At 36.0% G+C, this 21,619-nt stretch overlaps 1 protein-coding gene across 4 annotated transcripts; it reads right to left on the bottom strand.

The window, feature by feature from the left end:
- Positions 1 to 291: 291 nt before the first annotated feature.
- On the bottom strand, positions 292 to 6,105 carry LOC125222884 (phosphatidylinositol N-acetylglucosaminyltransferase subunit P-like). 4 transcript variants are annotated; one of them, XM_048125744.1, is made up of 10 exons: positions 5,747 to 6,104; positions 5,614 to 5,659; positions 5,151 to 5,228; positions 3,480 to 3,551; positions 3,298 to 3,385; positions 2,253 to 2,465; positions 1,722 to 1,794; positions 1,255 to 1,373; positions 990 to 1,116; positions 292 to 591 (listed from the first exon to the last, which is right to left on the bottom strand). In XM_048125744.1, exons 5-9 carry the CDS (start codon positions 3,347 to 3,349, stop codon positions 992 to 994), a joined length of 582 nt encoding a protein of 193 aa, XP_047981701.1. In that variant the 5' UTR covers positions 3,350 to 3,385; positions 3,480 to 3,551; positions 5,151 to 5,228; positions 5,614 to 5,659; positions 5,747 to 6,104; the 3' UTR covers positions 292 to 591; positions 990 to 991. The 4 variants fall into 4 exon arrangements, with proteins under 4 accessions (XP_047981701.1, XP_047981703.1, XP_047981702.1 ...); XM_048125746.1 differs by lacking the exon at positions 990 to 1,116 and having other exon boundaries at positions 5,747 to 6,105; XM_048125745.1 differs by lacking the exon at positions 292 to 591 and having other exon boundaries at positions 856 to 1,116; positions 3,298 to 3,379; positions 5,747 to 6,105.
- Positions 6,106 to 21,619: the final 15,514 nt, after the last annotated feature.

The raw sequence follows: 21,619 nt of genomic DNA, 5'->3' as shown, positions 1-21,619 counted from the left end.
TTTTTCTATTAATGTTGTTTACAAAGAAGTTTTACAAAATATATAAAAATATGGAATATTAAATTGTACTTGTGTTAACTTTTGTTAATGTTTGATTTTATTTATATTTTGTCTGTGTAATTGTCTATTTTTTTATATTATCACATTAATTGTTTATATTTTCATAATGTAAACGTTTACTATATAAATGTAAATGTGTTTCAATTAAATTTGTTCACAACTTAAAAAATTACGAGAGAAATAAAATGAGTCGTGCAATGCACGGACGTGATACTAGTTTATTTAAAGTTATAGAAATAATGAACAACTCCATTTTATGTTCAATAATTTAAGCATAAACAAATTTTGGATTTTTAATTTTCTGTGTACATAACATTTTCTTGGACCTAAAAATTCACGAAATTTCCGATCTTTACCAAAATTAATTTTCTCCAAGAATTTGATATGCCAAAATTGAAACCAAGTGAGGATGACATGCAATAGGAGCCACAGCAGCCCTACAACTACAACCTCTGTCACTGACTCATCATCAATTGGTCAAGGAAGCAGATCAGGTTGATTGAATGGTGGCTGGTGGTGGTGTTGTGGTACCTGGTTGTGGCGGCAGAAGTGAGTGAGAGAGAGAACATAGAAAAGCCAAAAACAGCACTTCTATAGGAGTATAACAATTTGAATAGCAACACTTTTGCATATATATAAACTTTCTCATTTGTTATAATGAAAATTCTCAAAGCTGATTATTCGAGGCCAAGGCAGCAACAAGTTATCATCAAATTTGAGAGCAGGCTGGAAACTGACCTTCAGCTCCATAATTCAACCCAATTAAATTATAAGTACATGGTAAAGACACAGAGATAGCTTTAATAACATTCACCACAAATCACTTGGTCTAATTTTGTTTCATAAACTCTACGAGGTAACTGGAAAAATGAGAAAGTCCTACAATCTAACTTTAGATACATGCAGAATGATCTACTCAAATCAAACACCTTCATTTGAAGCTTTCGAACATGATTTTGTTAATTTTGTTAATCCCTATGTCAGATATAGGCTCAATTGGCTGCTCGTCATCATCTACTAAAGGGACACTGCTCAGCATTTCCCTACTAAATTCATCTGCAAATAGGGCAGAAGTGAAAAGGTTACTATCTTTGATGCTACATGAGAACACATTTTTATCAATCCTTATTGATGATTCTGGACCTGAGAATATCATAAGTACAGTGTAAGAAAAAAACTAGGAAGTAAATTTACCAAACATTATATTTAAGGAGGTAGGAGGAGGAGTTAACATAAAATTCATGCCAATATAAAATGTGACGGCCAGCACAATCGTCACCATCACGTAAGTTGGCACCGCCAAAGCCCAATACCTGAATAAGTTTTCAAGATATCACAACAAGGCATGTACTGCTATATAGAAGACATTAACCAAGGTAATGTAGCCATAATGTGTTATTCATCAATTCCATTGTTAAACTCATCAATCTGATAGCTTTAAGTTTGTAGAGGAAACTCGATTATGTTTCTAATACTATTTTTGACATGCACTCTATCTATCATAACTTATTGGGAAACAAAGTATAGAACTTAACAAGACTAGAGAAATTTCGTTCATCTTAGTTGCCTTAAATTTTCCATGATAATTGCAGGAGTAAGCATATTATTGCATTTTAGAGAGAATCCGCAACAAAGGCAAGCAAGCATATGAAAACACGAACCTGCTTGGATAGTAATAGATCCCAATAGAATGCAACCAATGATCAGGAACATACGCCCACACGATGAATATGACTGTTGCGCGAGTAAAAGGAACCTGTTAGCTGCTATTCTAATTATCTAATCTTCAAGATTCTGCGAGGTCCAACAAACATGAGAAACTACACACGAATACTTATCATATCATCTTGCATCTTCAATCACAGCCCCATATAATCCATCTACATATGTGTACCGCCACAAGCAATCAAGAAAATATATAATCGATCCAATGGCGCTTTATCCTTAAATATGCTTCAATAATATCCAGCATATTAAAACTCTAGTAACAATATACATCATACAGTAATATACAATTCCACAGGTTTTCACAACCCCTAAAAATTAATCACGAATTAATCCGCCGTATTCACATAATTCAAAGATAAATTAGGAATGATAAGCAAAAATTGAGAAAAATGCACAATCAACATAACAATACTATTCACAGAAATAGAGTGGGTGATTATTCGAAAGGAGCAGATGAATTGGACCTGTAAAAACAACAGTGGTGATAGATCCGACAAATCCATAAACCTCAGAGAGTTTGGGGCCGTGCTCGCCGGAGACACCTAATTCGCCTAATTCGGTCTGGGAGCGGTGATCAGCGTCGGAGAAGGAGACGTTGGCCACCCGGGTCTTGGAGAAGCTCAGAATCTGTCGTGGGCTATTGACAGAGCAACGCTCTTCCATCCTAATTTCGGTTGCTGTGATAAAAACGTTAAACGTTTAAGCCGACTTTAGTATCACGCAAAGTAGAATCTTCAGAAAGGAAACTTAAAAACGCTATTATAAATTATAAAGTATTATTATAATAATGATATCTGGATTACAAAGGTTACAGTTGGTTGCATTGCCATATGCTATACAAATTGGAAGCGCTCCTAAATATAGATCTCCACTTACTTCCCTCTCTTTCTTCCAATTCTTCATAACAATTTGGTGAGTCCTAGATCTTTCTTTTTCTCCTCGATCCTATTTTGGAAAAGGACTGCGTTTAATTTATGATATTGGTGACTGGATTAGACAACGTAGAGATTTGAAGTAAGTTGGATAGAACGAATTTATGTTGATCTTTTCCTCCCGTTTGGTATCTTTTTGACATTCTATTTTGCTTAATTTTGAGCTATGTGTTGTGTGGTGAGTAATTTGAGCAATGGCTGGTTTGATCTCACAATCTATTATGCGATTGGTGAAACTCCAGATCGCGGGAAAATGGATAATCCTCATTGTCTATCTTTTTAGTTGCTTGAAAGATTTCCGTGAATTTGTAGTCAATTGAAAGATTGGATCTTTTTTTATTTATTTATTCTGTTGGTGAGACGATTTTCTATTTGATTCTGGACTCCCTTATTATTTATGTATTCTTCTATGAATCTGCAGTCTTTATTCTTAATGTATTTCATTCAGTTTGCCATTTCTGCTTTATCACTATTTTTTTCTTTTATAGTTTCATATTATGTCTAAATGTTACTTATGTTTTTATAAGTTTCCATAACTACTTAGCACAGCACAACACAATGAAGGTAGTTTTCTAACCTGTATTTGTCATTGCTGTGATGCACCTCATCTGTGAAATCTTGAGTGCCATCTCTCATTCATATTCTGGATCACGAAGTTCCTGCAACTAATGAATGAAATTATTTGTTCCTGTTTCTGAACTTAATACACAGTCTTATTCAATTTAAGTGATCTGTTGATTCTCATAAAAAGGCACTGACCACATTTTAGAATTTGTGTTCAATGATTTGCCTTTTTTGCCACTTCTATTTGCAATCTATTGGGATCATTTCCTGCACAAAATAGGCTGTTAGTTTAAATACTGCATACATTCTTTAAATTAGTCACTGATTTTTGTATATTTCTTTTCAATAGCAAAAAGCATTGTATCTCAAACAATGACAACATTCATTAGTTGAAGGACAATCTTCTACCTAAAGTTACAACACCACCATCAAGGGTTGTTGCATCCGTGTTTATGAATACAATTCTAGAGACAACAATGATAGCACTTGGAAGTAGTATTTCATGATATGCTGGTACGTTTACCAAAACAGAATACATGAAATATAGAAAGTTTAATATAATATATATGTTTCTATTTTCTAATTTTTTGTTTATAGGGCACCAAAATTCAAACTTCTCTTCCAAAGAATGCATGCGAGAAAATTGGTTCACAAATATAGGCTCATAGATATTCCAAGCAAGCATCATTGTATTCAAAATCACATGAATCAGGCAAAGTAAATTATTTGTTTTCAGAATTTGCTTATGCTTTCTACAAACCGTCATATTGACAACACATGAATCATGCAAAGTAAAATATTTGTTTTCAGAATTTGCTTATGCTTTCTACAAAGAGCCATATTGACACCAAAATGACAACATTAACTCAGTTATTAGCAAAGTGTGGCATACATATTAGGTGATTTAATAGTTACCTTGGCTTCACAACATTAATTTTAGTCTTTTTGCACTCAGAAAACACTGCAGAATATGACAGTAAACTTTTTATGTTAATTAAAAAAATATTTGAACATACAAATTACAGAGGTGTTGATAAAATTCAGATTATAGTATATTCTCTTTTAAAATATCAATTGCTGTTTATTATTTTAATCAATAGTTAAGAATATTATCTATTTTGGGACCAAACAACAAACTTCTAAAGATCAGTCAAGCATGGTCATATATATTGCAAGCTTGCATGAATGCATTTAAAAGCACATGATTCGTGCAAATTAAATTCTTATTTTTCAGAATTTGATGCATGCTTAAAAACAGATACACCCATATTGACACCAAATCACATTAGCAAAGTATGTCATACCTATTAAGTTACTATTCTAAGGGTAAGTAATTACAAAATTACCTTTAATTCACAGAAACAGATCATAGATATCTATCATATGAATAAAATTCTGCATTTTTTTTTTAAATATGCATATCCAAGTGTTTTTAAGACCATAAACCCTTATCTTTTGGCAACTCAAAGGGCATGTTGGAACCTGTGTTGCTTTTGAAATGAACCCCTTTTAACAACACAATTTCTTTAAATATATCATTCAACTGTAAAGTAGGAAAGATGAGTTTCTGCTGAATAAAATTCTGCAAAATTTTTTTTAAACTTGCATATCCATGTGTTTTTAAGACCAATATGAACCATAAACCCTTATCTTTTGGCAATCTCAATGGTCATGTTGGAACCTGTGTTGCTTTTGAAATGAACACCCATTAACAACACAATTTCTTTAAATATATCATTCAACTGTAAAGTAGGAAAAATTAAACAGATTTTGTGCTATTGCAATGAAAAAGTTGAAGAGTTCTACAATCATAAAGGGTTGCTCCTATCAGGGTGTATCAACTGATGCTTCAAGTGATTATTATACCTCTGATTTTCTTGCTGAACTGGCTGCTATATCCTTTGATCCTTCTTCTTCTTGCATATTTCATCGTCTTTCATTTTCCTGTCAATTGACAAATGTAAGTACTTTTTTAAGAATCCAGGAATGCATAACAATTTAATCTCCAATAACTTTCAATTTGGAGTAGAAGGTTATGTAATCTTCATTTCACAGCAATATATACAAAAGCCTTATACACAATCTGAAAATACATTAAAATCCTCATTTATTGAATGATTTTGCAAAATTTTGCAACCTAATAGTGATATCCTTTTTTTTCAATTTTCAGAATTATAGATCTGCTTAAATATAGTCTATTATCAACACATACCAGAATGAAATTGACAAAAATATTAAATCAATGAACTTTGTTTGAGGTAACTTATCTCATCTGGTAGATTAAAACAACTATATCGAAATATTTGTGGTCTGTTTTTCCAATACTTACGATCTATTCTTTGAATCATCGAAAGTCATCCACTCCTTCTCCGATTCTGAAAAAAAAAAAACAATTAATAAAGTCAGAATAGACCTAATCTTCAACGTTTTTGATTGATTAGGAAAATTTGGTTGAAATATACCTGTAATAGAAACCGATTTTGATCTGATTTAGTAGCTTAAGAGAAGGATTTTTGCTGTGGTCTACCGCAACTGTCCGTCGTCTTCGTTGAACCGACGACGGAGGCGTCGTTTAGCAGGCGGCGAAGAAATTTCCGTCGGTTTTTTTCAGTGTCGATTTTGTAGGGTTTGGGGTTGTTTTGGTGGTATTGTAGTTGCAAATCTGGAGATTAGTCTTGGTAAGGAGTCGATAAGGTGTAGTGGTGTCCGATCGGCGGCGATTTAGAGTAGAAGACGCCGTTTTCCGGCGGAGGAGATGACCGTGTAGCTAGGGTTTCCAAAATCGGCGCCGACATCTTCTAGTCAGAAAAATGCATATATAGGTTGTATAAAGTATTGTTTTAATTTAAGTGTGTGAATTAAAATTAATCTATAGTCTAATTAAATGAATTAATTCCCCACTAATCTGTTATGTTTGGACTTATACGAATTGGGCATGCATTTTTTAATGTATGGGCCTAACTTATAAATCGTTTTGGGCTTATATATTTTTCTATTTGGGTATGTTATTTAATGTGTTGGGTCATCTAATTGTGTGTTACTCTTTATAATTATTATATAATACTTTTGTTTAATATTTATATATAAATATCAAAATTATTTTTGTATTATAATTTTATTAATTTTTTATTTATTAGTTTATAGGTTAATTATAAAGTTTGTTGTATGTATTTTGTTCATAATTTCATGTAATTAGTAATATCATTTTTAATGTTATTAAAATTATGTTTGAATATATTTTTTTAATTAAATGAAATTCTTTTTAATGTGTTCGGGCATTTAATTGTGTATTATGAATATGTAATAAGTATGATTTTTTTTAATGTGGTGGGACATTTAATTGTGCATAAGGTATATTTAATAAGTTTTAAAAAAATTCTTAATTATATTTATTTATTTATTTATGTAATAGTTTATGTATAATAATTATGAAATAATTTTTCGTTATCTTTATTCTATTAATATCCTTTTTTTTATTGTATGTACTTAATAGAAATAATAAATGAATTAATTTTTCGTTAATTATATTCTATTAATATTATTTTGTTTGTAGGATATGTTGGTGGATCAGTTGAGAATCCTATTATTATAAACGATGTTGATTGTTATGTGCTTGATACATGTAATACGAACGGGAGCACTATTGTATCGCCATCTTTGTTTCAAAGCTTAATATATGGGATAAAGCACCGATGATTCATAAACATTGCGTAGAAGGCGTTGATAGGAGTTTTAGAGATATTCTTCGCGTGTGTAGTGTGTCCAGTATGGGCAAACCTTTTGGAGGAAAAATTGTAGTATTTGGTGGTGACTTTAGAAAAATTTTACCTGTTGTTCCTAAAGGGAGTCGCAAAATGTTGTCAATGCCACCATTAACCATATCATTAGTGCTTACTGACAGTCTCTCACTCCTCCCAACATTAGAAAATGAATTTTGCTTTCAATTATTCAAATAAAACAATTGTGGGGACACACCAAAATCAGCTAAGAGCAAATATAAATTCTCAAAAAAAGAAAACAAAAGGAAAATAAGTTCTTAGGGGAAATTACCCGGATCACCAAAGCAAAACAAACCCCTTTAGCTTTTTTCTCTCCACTGCATGCAAAATCGAGTGTCACCACTTCTCACTACAACCCCTTCGGCTTCTCTCTCTCTCTCTCTCTCTCTCTCTCTCTCTCTCTCTCTCTCTACTTGTGTTGTAGGCCGATTCACGGAGAAGTGGAGCTGATTTTCCACCATTTCGACTATTTCCAAGGTGTAGACTCTGAATTTGAAGCCGCGTTTGGAAAACGACATTTTCTTTTAAAAATTGGCTCTCCTCCCTCATGCCCTTTTATAACACTATATTTCACGATTTGAGGATCATTAATAGTAGCATTATTTTCTTTAAGTATCAGTATTTGATTTATAATTATATAAAACATATGCTAAATATGAAATGATTAGTTTGTTTTCTTGATCGAATTTATTATGAATTATTTACTTTTTCAAATTATTTAATTTATTTACTTTGGTTTTTCTTATTTCTTAATCATTTGTTTCTATATCGTATTTAATTTCTGTTTTTTTCCCTCATATGCTTTCGTTATTGTGGATTAAATACAAAATTTAAATATTTTCTATTATTGAATGATATGAAAATATATACATATTTTCTTTATATTCCTTATTTTCTTGTAGCAATATCTTTATCCTTAAATTCAGTTCCATACACATGTTAGATTTATTTTTTAAGCTATCCAATATATCTCCTATAATATAGATTTTTAATTTATTTATTTATCATTTAAGCTGAATTTCATCATGAAGTAATATGACAAAGACAAAAATTTAGCGAAATAGTGTTATGCAATTATGAATAGATGGAAAAGTGAAATAATTATTTTGCACATATTATCCATCCTTCTCGTAGTCCTTACTTAGGTTGCATCAGTTTTTGGCGACAACGAAATCAAAAATACCTCACAACTATGCATAGTAAATCGAGCCCCCCAACATTAATATCCTGGCTTCGCCACTGCTAGCTACTAACGGCTCAAAAATATATTAGGATCTCCACTTTAAACAACTTATTCTGAGGGTAATAACGTATAACTACTATCAATGGAGTATTAGACATTTAGACTATGCAATAGCAAAATCTATACGACTCATAAATCATAATACACATATTTAAAGATATAGTACTATACGGAAGACAATGTGTGATGCCACATAGGGTTGTGTTAGTGTGCTAACTAATTTACAGTAATAACTAATAACTTTCAATGTTGTGCATTAAAATTATCAACACAAAGACATAATTATATCAATACAACATGTAAATTTTTAATATCAACACATACATAGTTTATCAACACAAGAATATTGATAAATTTATGTCTTTGTGTTGATATTTTCAACATACAAAATTGATATTATTTATTAATTATTACTATAAAGTAGTTAGTATTTGATCACACATCATGCCACCATATATTTATGTATTTCAATGTGTATTATCCATGAATAATGCTAATTAAACATAATTATATGAGTTATTAAAAAGAACAGTGAGAGTGAGACTGACATTCAAGTAAGATCATATTTCCAAAAGGCCCATGCTAAATAGTAATGGAGTTCTCTTTTCAATTGTTAAAAGCATAATCATCAAGTAAAATAAAATTCAAAAAATAATGATAATAAAAAAATATAGTTATAATCAAAAAAATTAGAGTTTTATTGCTATATGTTGTCCCTCATGAGACCTTTCCAGAAAAGCATACCCAAAAACAGGTGATTGTGGTTGAACTACTGAACACACTTTTAGCAATAATATTATTCGTTGACTCCATATCATAACAAAAAACTTTTTAAAAAGGAGGCGTTGAAATGAATAATATAGTTTCTTATAACTTTTAAGTATAATTAAGAGAAGAGATGAGGTTGGAGAAACATTTTTTTCATCATGCACGTCTCCTTCAAACTCGATCTACTTGTTTTTCTGTTTCAATATGATACGAAAACGTGGTAAAATGATTTATTCCCTTGATTTTTAGTCCTCTCTTTTACAAGACAGAATTTCTTAGAGTGTCTCCACCGGCGGACGTCGCGGTAGGACGTCGCCGACGTCCGACCGGACGTCCGCCGTTGTGTGCGGGACTGATACGCTCGGATTTTGCACGGTTTTAAGGCCATTATTTGGTCCGTTTTTAATGTCAAAATCACATTACATATCTATTATTTGCATATTTTATACATTTTGGTATTTTGACGTGTTTTTTCAGAAATACGCATATTTGAGCCAAAAAAGGGGGTCAAAACGCAAAGTCTGGAAATCTGGAGTTCAGACGGCGACCGGCGCCCGGCGGCCAATACAATGTAGCGGCCCACCTCGGAAATTAGTGCTTGAAAAGGAGTCTCGACCGGCGACCATCGGAGGACGTGCGGCGGCCTGCCACTGAAGAGGCAGAAGCTTCTGGACTACGCGCGGCGACCGCCGGCCAAGGTGCGGCGGCCCGCCACAGAAACGCGGCGCACGATAGCTGTGTTTAAACTCAATTTTCCGGCGATCCTGAAGTCTGATCAGAGCATTCTACACACCATTCTCTTTGTCTTGAAAAGAGCTTCAATTTGGTACAAAAATCACCTCAATCAGAGTTCTCTGGAGAGAGTTATGGCCGTTCTTCCAAAGTCGCGCAAAGCTGCCAGCTGCAGTCTAGGCGGAAATTTGAAGAAGGAAAGAAGATATTACCTTGTGAAGCCAAATCTTTTCCTTCTACTATGAGGAACGAAAATTACATCTTTCCTAATGCTTGGAGGAAACTTATTACCAAATTCAAATCCCTCTCAAGCCTATATATACCCCATAACCTCATTCATAGAATTGAACCCTTCGATAGCCCCAAAAAGGGGAGCTCTCATAGCTCCTCCTCCAACCCTAATCTTTCATCTTCTTTTTGCCAATTACTTCCATAGCATAAATTTGAGAGTTCTTCATTGTGCAAGGGGTTGGAGAAAGAAACAAGAACATCAAGAACGACAAGGATTCAACCTACGGGTTTTATTTGCTTTAGTTTTATGTTCTAATTGTTTTCACTCCAATCTATGTTTTTAACTTATTCAATTATGTCTAACTAAATTCATAGGATTCTTTGGATGTGTTAGTAACTTTTATTGGTTTATACAATTTATTTTTCTATTTAATATCCGTTTTTTTTTTACTTTGTTTCTTCCCTAAGTAATTCTTATGCTTCATAATTGAGTGACACAGTTATGTATGATTTAATATAACTTGCTTCATAACTGTGAGAGAGTTCTAGTGAGTTAGATTCACTTAGTAGACGCTACAGTTAGCTTCCCTTAAAACGGCACTGTTAATTGAGAGTGAGGACTTTTCAAGGGTCTTAGGAGCTTTTTGGAGTTACGTGTTAGGATTGACAACCCTAATGTTGTAATCAACGTTTGTATCGCATGAGCATAAGCTAGGTGACTCGTCCTTTCAAAGTATAAACTGTGCTAGGGTATTGTAGTTGGAATTTGTATAACCATAATTGTGAACGCACATCCCTAGAATTCTCTTATCTCTCATACTTTATCTTTGTGATTTAATTGCAATTAGTTGTTTTCTTGTTTTTAATTGTTTTTACTTTCAAAAATCTAAATTCCTCTTATTTCTCTAGATAGTATTTGACGCTTAGTGCATAATAGCCAGCTGCAATTATATTCCTCGTGTTCGATATCCCGGTACTGACCTTTAGCTATACTAGATCTACCCTGTATACTTGCAGGTATTTTTAGTGCTAATAAAAAGTGCATCAGGGACGTTCGCCCACGCCCATCCCGAGTACCCGTCGGATGGGCTCGCCCTTCGCCCCCACGTCCGACCGGACGTCCGCCACAGTGGCAAATCATGAGTTTACAATTAACATGTTCTCCTAGACACAAATATCTAAAGTCACTGACCATATATAGTCTCGGAATTTATAACCGACCATACAGTCCCGAAATTGATGTTTTGATTCAAGACATTTGAGCAAATAAAACAGATTGGAAATGTTAATAGGTGACATTTTTTGATATTATTATTATTATTATTTGCTTATTAACATTTGTTTCTACTTCTATTTTTATGGTTGAATCATCTACTTGGTTTAAATTAAATTTCTTATACAACAATCAGAATAACATCCTTTCAATTTCTAAAAAGTTGGAACAAAATGACACTATTTTCTACATAGTAACATAATCAATTTGAAATCAAAATTTTGTTTGTTTTGCACAAATTCCTTTGAATTAACATATGGCCCTGTTTTTATTTGATTTCGATTTAACTAGCTGACAATTTTGACTTCCAAAATAATATGAGAATTGAAAAATCAAATTAATTACTAAATTTAGATATAATATCTTATCATTTGGCCCCTAATTTTAAGTATTTATAATTCTCTTTAATCAGTATGCATGCCGAAAATATTATTTATTCACAACCAATAAACAATAAACAATGAACTAAAACAAGAGTTCATATTTATAATGTTAGTTTATTTTATTTTCTTTAGTTTTTTCTTCTTAGCTATAATAACTTTTTCTAGAAATAAATAAATTATGAAAGCTACTATCTATAATATTGTACTAATTAAAGCTAACGTTTTGTTCATTTATCACCAAATGTCACCAAATGTCGAGCAAAAGGAAACAATGAAGACAAAGAACATAAAATATCACTATATTTTTGTGTATATACATAAGTCAACTATTATTATAGAATTCGTAATAATGAAAGATTTTGACAATATAAAAGAACAAACCGTGAGGCTAAATAAAATCAAACGGAATAAAATGTTTGATGTGAAGTAATATAAATTATTGCATACATATTTGTTTATAGGAGTGTGTTACGGTCAAAACGTCAAACAATGTACATTTTATGCACATATAATGTACAATCCCCATATGTAATAATGTACCACCTCCATATAATATACATTATATGGGGATGTACATTATTTAGGGGTGGTACATTATTACATATGAGGTGGTATATTATAAGTGCATAAAATGTACATGGTTTGACGTTCTGACAATACTTAGCGTTCTGACCTGAATACATCCCTTTGTTTATATTGTTTATGTTATATAAATACTGCTTAATTGGTTAACATTTAGATAGTACGAAGTATAAAAATAAATTAATAGTCTGTGCATCGCACGGGTGTGATACTGTAAAGGCCTAGATCATCAACCACGAAATGTCAATACGATAAAAAAAAACGTCAATAAGACCATAGGATTAATTCCAAAAAATATCAATAGGGGTATTAATGTCAAGTTAGTTATAACTAACTTTTAAAATAAATCCCAAAACTTTAAATTCATATAACATATATCAAATTAAAGATAATTTTATAAGGATTCCAACGATATACTACATGCATATGTTCCGACGTCAAAATTTGGAAAAAAAAATCTAGAATTTTCGTATTTTTCGTACACCGTCAATGGCTAAGATAATATGTCAATATAAAGCATATACAATGTCAATCCTAAATTGTATTGACATTTTCAAAGCATTGTGTTGATATTTTCGAAACACTATATTGACATTTTTATCCAAAACCCTAATTTGGAGTTTTTTGTTATCTTTTTCGATTTAATTAATAAAAACGAAAATTACACGTGGCAAATTGTAGACCACACGTTTTCTAAAATCACATGGTCTTAAATTAATTATAGTTAGCAATTAAATAATGAGTTAGCAATTGATCACTCCTCACATACTCAAATATATATATATGGAATAGAAGTATTGTAATTTCTTTGTAAAGATATTTCTTTGTACACGATATTTATAAAAATTGATATCATAGAGCATAAAGTTTTTTGGTAAATAGAGTACAAAGTGAGATAATAAAGTTTTGTCAAACATATGCTCAGTCATCGAATGACTCGAAGAGGAATACGACTAAATCACATTGAGACGGAGAGATGGCTTAAGATTCAAATATAAAACACAAATAATTTTCTTAATCCTATATACTAGGAGTAACTCATTGAATATTTAATAATTAGTCCAAAAAATAAAACAAGTTGCATATATTGGGAGGGGGGAAGTTCAAAGATAGAAAGCTAATAATAAATCACTGCCCTTTATGATTTGGCATTCCACTTGTAAATGTCCCCCCATCTAAAAAGCAACTGTATTCTTTTCTCTTTTTTTTTTTTTTCCTTATATTTCCAATTTTTAGTATTTTCAAAAGGTATCCCCAACTAAATTTTTTTAGAAAAAAATTATTTATCTTCCGCTCAAAGAAAAAAGAGTTATTTATGAAAATTAAAATGTGAGAGTTCTATACTCCCTCCGTTTTAAAGTAGTAGAGTCATATCATTTTCTGCCCTTGTTTGGAAAAATAATAATAAATAGTTAAAATGAATAAAGAGTAAAGTAAGAGAGAGAATAATGTAGTGCATAAAATCATATGACTCTACTATTATGGAATGGGGGAGTAAAAGATTTAATACTATGAAATCACATTGTTTATTGGATGATGTGGTTTTTTAGAGCGTCCACAGTGGGAGGGCCGCGGCCCTTGGCCCGGGATTGGGCAGGGCGCGGCCCCCCACTACCGAGCCGCAAGGTGCCCGAGGCCCAGGGGGGTGGACGAGAGAGAGCCGAGCACTCGGCCAGGCCGAGGCTCTTGGGCACGCGACTCGGCCCACCACTGCAGGGGCCGAGACCCGCGGCCCTTGGGCATCACCGATTTTTTTTTTTCTTTTCGAAAATTAATTTTTATAAATACTTCCTCCCATTTTTTATTCATTTCTCCATTCTAAACCCTAATTTTTCTATCATTTTCAATTTCTACAAAATGCATGGTGGAGATGATTTTCCCGGCTATGGAGACTCAGGATTTGGCAACTTTTCATCTTCCCAACCGTGGAGATCGAGCCTGACCCCCCCTCCAAACCACCTGTGGAGTCCGCAATCGCCGCCACCGTGGCAACAGACACCCCAACACCGGGGTCAGTCCTCATCTCATCCGCAGAAGAACGTGGGTCGTCCCCAATCGGGGTTCGGCGACTACCGGCCCAATATGGACGCGATCAACAACCCTTCTCAGCAATTCCAATCCTCCCAATTTCATTACTCCCAATCCCCTCTATCTGAATCTTGAATCTGATAGATTCACGTTGGAACAACTTATGGGGACATCACCAGACACCCCGACATCCGGCACTCCGGATATGGTGAGAGGAGGAGGCGATGGCGGTGGGAGAGGCACCGGCGGTCGCGGGCGAAATCAAGGAGGTGGGGGGCGAAACAGCGGCGGAGGTGGGCGAAATGGCGGTGGTCGAGGCGCCGGCCGCGAAGGAGAGCAGGGGACTGGCAGAGGTGGCGGGCGAAGTGGTGGGCGAGGCGGTGGAGGCGGTCGCGGTGGGGGCGGTGGTGACGGTGGCGATGGCGTTCGAGGCCGGCGGTCGACCTTCTACAGCACTGAAGAATCCCTTGTTGTAGCCAGGGCCTGGGAGGCGGTCACGACCGATTCTATAATCGGTACGGATCAGACTGACGTTTGCTTCTGGAATCGCGTTCTTGACGTGTACAACGGGTTCAAACGAGATGGGAGCGTCGAGCGTACAGCTAGCCAGATCCGGAAGAAGTTCGGAAGCATTACTAAAGCGTTGAAGAGGTTCAGTGGCATATACGAGACTCAACTCCGCCTTGCTGAGAGTGGCCGCACCGAAGCCGACATACGCGCGTTGTCTTTTCAGATGTTCAATACTGAAAAGTGGCCCAAGTTTACCTACTGGGACGAATACCTCGTTCTGCGTGACTGCCCCAAATTCAGGACCCTCATCGACAAAGAGCCAGTCCATGGGCCGAAGCGCACAATGTTAGAAGACACGAGAGATTGAAGATCGATTTGAGAAAATGGGAAAAACTCTTATTGATTTCTCGAGAATTTTGGGGATTACAATTTTGAGCTGTCAAACTACTTCGTTGACTCTGAAACAGACTTTATACAAAAGCTTAAAAGCAACAGCCAGAAAATAGAAACTTAATCCTACGGCTCAGATTAAAGGTATTTAATCAAACCCAATCTGACGGCTGCTGTACAATCCTCATAAGATGAGCTGCCTTTAGCTCTAATGCAGCTGGTCCATCAATATCTACAAGCTCCACCTTGATGGCTCAACTGCTAAACTCTCCCCCCTTGCACAGATTCACCAGCCTCATACATAGCTCCAACTTTGCTGTAGGTAGAGGCTTAGTAAGCATATCTGCTGGATTATCAGCAGTATCAACCTTGAAGACTTTTATACTTCCTTCCTCAATCTTTTCCCGAATGAAGTGCAACCGCACATCAATGTGCTTGCTCCTTTCATGATAAACTTGGTGTTTGGCTAAGCATAGAGCACTGTTGTTGTCACAACCAATGCTTACAACATTCTGACTTATGCCAAAATCCTCCAGAATTCCCTTGAGCCAAGTACTTTCCTTTACAGCAGAAGTTAAAGACATAAACTCTGCCTCAGTAGTTGATAGAGCAACTACTCCTTGAAGGCTGCTCTTCCAACTTATCACAGAGCCATAAAGAGTGAACAAATAGCCTGATTGAGATCTTCTTGTATCCAGATTCCCTGCAAAATCAGAATCACTCCAGCCCATCAAAGCATCACCTTTATGTTCAATGCCTCCATCAAACAAGATCCCAACATCTGTAGAACCTTTCAAATATCTCATCAACCACTTCAAGGCAGACCAATGCTCCCTTCCATAGTTGGACATGTACCTGCTGGTCACAGATATGGCTTGTGCTATGTCAGGCCGTGTGCTAATCATTGCATACATAGCACTACCAATAATGTTGGCATATGGGATTTTCTGCATTTCCCTCATTTCATCTTCTGATTTTGGAGCTTGCTCTGTTGTTAACTTGTAATGTTGCCCCATAGGCACTGAGACCTCTTTCACATTATTCATGTTGAACTTACTGATCAGCCTCGACACATAATTAGACTGAGTTAGCCAGATCTTCTTGCTCCTCCTTTCTCTGACTATAGTCATGCCTAAGATTTTCTTTGCAGACCCCAGATCCTTCATATCAAAAGCTTCTCTGAGATCCTTCTTCACTTCTTGAATTTCTTCTAGGCATGCTCCTGCTAGTAGCATGTCATCTACATATAAGAGCAGATAAGCCACAACAGCTCCACCTAACCTCTTTATGTGAACACATTCATCATATTTTGACATCATAAAACCACACTTAATCATGTGAGTGTTGAATTTCATATGCCATTGCCTGCTGGCTTGTTTCAAGCCATATATGCTTCTCTTTAGCAAACACACCTTACCTTCATCTCCAGCTTTCACAAAACCCTTTGGCTGTGACATGTAAATTGTTTCCTTCAAATCACCATGCAAGAAGGCTGTCTTTACATCCAACTGCTCAAGTTCCCAGTCCTTCCTTGCAACTATAGCCAACAGAATTCGAATGGAAGTATGTTTAACTACTGGAGAAAACACTTCATCATAGTCAATACCATGCTCTTGTGTAAATCCCCTTGCCACAAGCCTAGCTTTATATCTAACCTTTTCATCATCAGTTGCCCCAATCTTCTTCTTAAAGATCCATTTGCAGCTGACTACTCTTCTTCCATCTGGTCTCTCCACCAACACCCAAGTTCCATTCTTTAATAGAGAGTCAATCTCCTCAATCATAGCCTTCATCCATCTCTCATATTCCTTGCTTTCTATAGCTTCCTCATAACTGCAAGGCTCTGAATATTCAACTTCCTCAGCTGTCATCAAACAGAAGAATAGGTACTCAGCATCTGAATACCTTGCTGGAGGTTTTACATTCACTCTCCTCACTCTGTCTCTAGCAAGCTTATAACTCCTTGGTGTTGTTGGAGTGATGTGGTGGATTTATTGGCCCAGATTCAGATACCACTTCTTCACTTTGTTGCTGCTCTGTCTCTGTCTCCACCTCAACATCAGGAACAGTAACCTTTCCATCTTCAGAAGTAGAACAATCTTTCTTGAATGGCAATTCATTTTCCCAAAAGATGACATCCCTGCTTAGTATGATCTTGCCATTCTCAGGCTCTATGCACCAGAGTCTGTAACCTTTGACTCCAGATTGATATCCAATCATGATGCATTTCAAAGCTCGAGCCTCTAATTTTCCTTGCCTAATGTGTGCAAAAGCCTTACAACCGAATGTCCTGAGATTACCATAGCTGCCATGCCTCCCGTACCACCTACTATCAGGTATATCTCCTCCAATGCTGGAAGAGGGACACATGTTTATCAACTTCATAGTTGTGGAGGCTGCCTCAGCCCAAAACCTTTTCTCTAGACCAGCTGCAAGCAACATACATCTCACTCTTTCAAGGATGGTGCGGTTGGCCCTTTCTGCCACTCCATTTTGTTGTGGATTCATGGGAACTGTTTTGTGTCTTTTGATTCCCTTGGCCTTACAGAAGCTGTCAAATTCCTTGGACAAATATTCTAAGCCATTATCAGTTCTGAGACAACCTAGCTTCAATTCCTTTTCTGCCTCCACTTCAACACACCATTCCTTGAATTTCTGAAATGCCTCTGACTTCTCTTTGAGTATGAAGATCCAGATTTTTCTTGAAAAATCATCTATGATGCTCATGTAGTATCTTCCTCCTCCAATGGATTTTTCTTGAGCAGGCCCCCATAGATCACTATGGGCATAGTCCAGTGGCCTTGTTGAGGTGTGCACAGCTTTAGGACACAGCTTTAGGATAAGGCAGCTTCTTAGCCTTGCCCAGCACACATTCTTCACAATCTCCATCAGCTTCTGTGACCTTGCAACTCACTAAGCCTTTCTTGATTAGCTCCTTTACTGTACCCATAGCTGGATGGCCAAGCCTAGCATGCCAAACCCCCAAGCTATCTGAGATTGCAACATGAGTTTCACCCAGATTTCCTTTTAAAACAGTGGCAACCATGTAATATAGACTGCCCTTTCTACTGGCTTTCATCAGCACCTTTCCCTCCTTGCTGATTATCATCTGACCATTCTCAGAAACAATCCTGCAGCCTTTACTTTCAAGAGATCCCAGAGATACCAAGTTTCTTTTAACTTCAGGAATGTACCTGACAGAGTTCAAAACCACACTTCGGCGATTATCAACACTCAACTTGATGGATCCTATGCCCTTCACCTCACAAATCTGATTGTTTCCCAAGATCACAGAACAGTGACCTCCTTCAAATCATCAAACCAATCCAGATTAGGGCTCATGTGAAAACTGCATCCGGAGTCCATGATCCAAGAACTTGTTTCCTCAATCTCCATAACATTCAAGGCTACTGGAGTCTCAACTTCTTCAACTCCCTGAGTGGAATTCACAGCCTTTCCCCCATTCTCCTCTTGTTTTCTCTTCCACGCATAGCAATCTTTCTTTAAATGCTCCGGCTTCTTGCACCAATGGCAAGAGCGAGTTTCTTTTTGATCACTTTGTACACCCTTGGAAGCATCATTGAATTTCTTGAATGGTTTCTTTCCTTTGAACCTTTTTACATTCAAACTTTCAGAGATCGGATCTCCAACTTCGGAGACTACAGCAGTAGTAGTGATTCACGTGCGTTCGATCTGAACGATGATGCTTCGGAGGAGGAGCCCCCTGCCACACTATCGCGGCGCCAACGTCCGCAGGGCAAGCGTGCCGCAATCCGGGAAGCTAGAATGGGCTCCCAATTCTCCGGTGCGAGCACTACAACAGTGCCTGACAGTTAGCTTCCCTTAAAACGGCACTGTTAATTGAGAGTGAGGACTTTTCAAGGGTCTTTGGAACTTTTTGGAGTTACGTGTTAGGATTGACAACCCCAATTTTGTAATCAACGTTTGTGTCGTATGAGCATAAGCTATGTGACTCGTCCTATCACTGTATTAACTGTGCTAGGGTATTGTAGTTTGGAATTTGTATAACCATAATTGTGAAAGCACATCCCTGGAATTCCCTTATCTCTATATTTTATCTCCGTGATTTATCTGCAATCAGTTGTTATTTGCTTTCAATATCTTTAGTTCTTAAAGTTTTCAAAAAATCATTCGGTTCTCCAGATAGTAATTGAGTTCTAGTAGAAGATAGACATTCTGTATTCGTCTTCCCGTGTTCGATATCCGGTACTGACCTTTGGCTATACTATATATACTCTGTATACTTGCAGGTTTATTTAGTGCTAATAAAAAGTGCATCACCAAGCCTTGTCCCCCATGGTATCTTTAGCTTGTTTCCTTGTTATTGTGACCACCATGGGTGGCTAGATCTTGGGATTACTGCTAATTTGTAGTAGGGTTGTTGAACATGAACTTCTTTATTTGAATTTTTACGATTTCCGATGCTTTTTAGTTCTTATCTTTGGTGTTTATTCTTATCCTTGTTGAGTTGAGCATGTAAACTTTACTTGGGAATTGCCTTAATTCTAATATCTCTTTAACTTAAAATAAGGAGCAAACAAAGATAAGAAACCTTCGAGTTATAACTGATTAGGTGATAAACCGGGGGTGGATCCTTTGTGTTGAATTGTGTTAGAAGCTAATCCCGAGCTTACTATGCGACTGTAGGAGTGAGGGGTTGGTGAGTAGAGCCTAGGAGACGTGATCAACCTATCCTAGGTGTAAAATTCCTCGATCAGTGATCAGCTACGAGCGAGTGAAAAATCAACACGATCCCTAAAAGCATTGGAAAAATAATTAGGAAACAAAAGTCATGTGAAAAACAACCCGAACCAAATTAGGAGTAGTTCTTCCCCTTTATTGTGTTAATCTCAAGTTTACTTTCTCGGTCTATTTGCTTGAGTCATTTGTCCAAACCTATAAAACTACGAATTTATCGCTTTTTAGTTAGATTTGATAGTTTTAGCAATTAATCTCCTCCTTGTGGGTTCGACACCTTTTATACTGCATTGCACGTCTGTATACTTGCATAAGTAATATTTTTAGGGAATTATAACTTGTTTTGTGCACGCAGGGGCGGACAATGTGCTAGGTTCACAGACCTCGCACGCAGACGAGGTGAGTGAGCAGGCTACTGTGGTTGCACATGAGTCGACAAAAGAAGGAAAAGAGACTACATCTGGCTATGGAGATTCCAAGATAGAAAGCTTCAGCAATTCGGCTGAGAACAAAGAGAAGCTGAAACCTGCAAGAGACACAAAGAGCCCCTACAATTTTCCCGACTACCTTCCACCACCACCTTTCCCCCTTGCTGGAAAGAATAAGCCTCAAAATGTTGAGTGGTTGAAAGAAATCTTGAAAAAGATTAATGTTGAGGCATCCCTTATAGACTTGATGGCTAACTTCCTAAAATTCTTCACTTTGTATAAAGAGTTGATCTCAAAGAAAGGAAAATTTCCTAAGGAAGGGATGGTGAAAGTGAGTGCACAATGCTCACATATCTTGACTGGACGAATACCTCCAAAAATGCAAGATCCTGGCAGTTGCCATATTTCACGTGAAGTAGAAAATATGCAGTTTTTGAGCTGCTTACTTGATCAAGGATCTGACATTTCACTGATGGCTCAAAAGACTGCAGATGAAATTGGTCTTTTGAAAAGATTGAAACCGGCCAACATCCACCTCCAGTTAGCTGACCAGTCCATTATAAAGCCTAGAGGAATCATGGAAGATGTCCTCGTTAAGGTTGATAAGTTCATTCTGCCTGTGGACTTTATGATTTTGGACATGGAGGAAGATAAAAACATGTCTACTATGTTTGGGCGACTGCTTGTCCACAAGCGTGAAGAACAAACAAAAAGGAAATAAGTCAAATTCGAGCCTGGTTACTCCCCTATTGACCGACCCTACCTAAACTAGACACAAGACTCTAGACCTTATGAAAAAAATAACGACACATACACATAAACAAATATAAAACTTAAAACACATTTGAACAGGCTATATTTTCAACCATCTCTCCCCTAGGATCAGGTGCAGTCCGGCCTAAGGCAGCCTTGAATTTCCGCCACCCTCCTTTTCCTTCCCAGCCAGTATGTTCGCTCGTCAAGATAAAATCTTATATGGCAATTATATCAAGCAGTTATGTTGACTAAAAATATTGATTTTATAACAAGAAGAGAAAATGTAAGGCCTCATTTAATATTTCATGTATAAAAGCAGGATTAAATGCCATTATGATTATAACTATTTTTTTATTAATTGTTAGTCTATAATCGAAAATTTGTATTATGTTAACTCATGTTAGTATAACAAGAAAAAGAAATGTAAGGTTCAATTTAGTGTTTCATGTTTCAAAGCAATATTAAATGTTTGTCCGTTAGAAATATTGGCCTCCACTAGAAATTTAAATGTAG

This window comes from Salvia hispanica, chromosome 4, assembly GCF_023119035.1.
Source record: "Salvia hispanica cultivar TCC Black 2014 chromosome 4, UniMelb_Shisp_WGS_1.0, whole genome shotgun sequence".
Classification (NCBI taxonomy): domain Eukaryota; kingdom Viridiplantae; phylum Streptophyta; class Magnoliopsida; order Lamiales; family Lamiaceae; genus Salvia; species Salvia hispanica.
The sequence above is the reverse complement of the archived record's forward strand: the minus strand, read 5'-3'. Positions and strand labels throughout refer to the sequence as shown.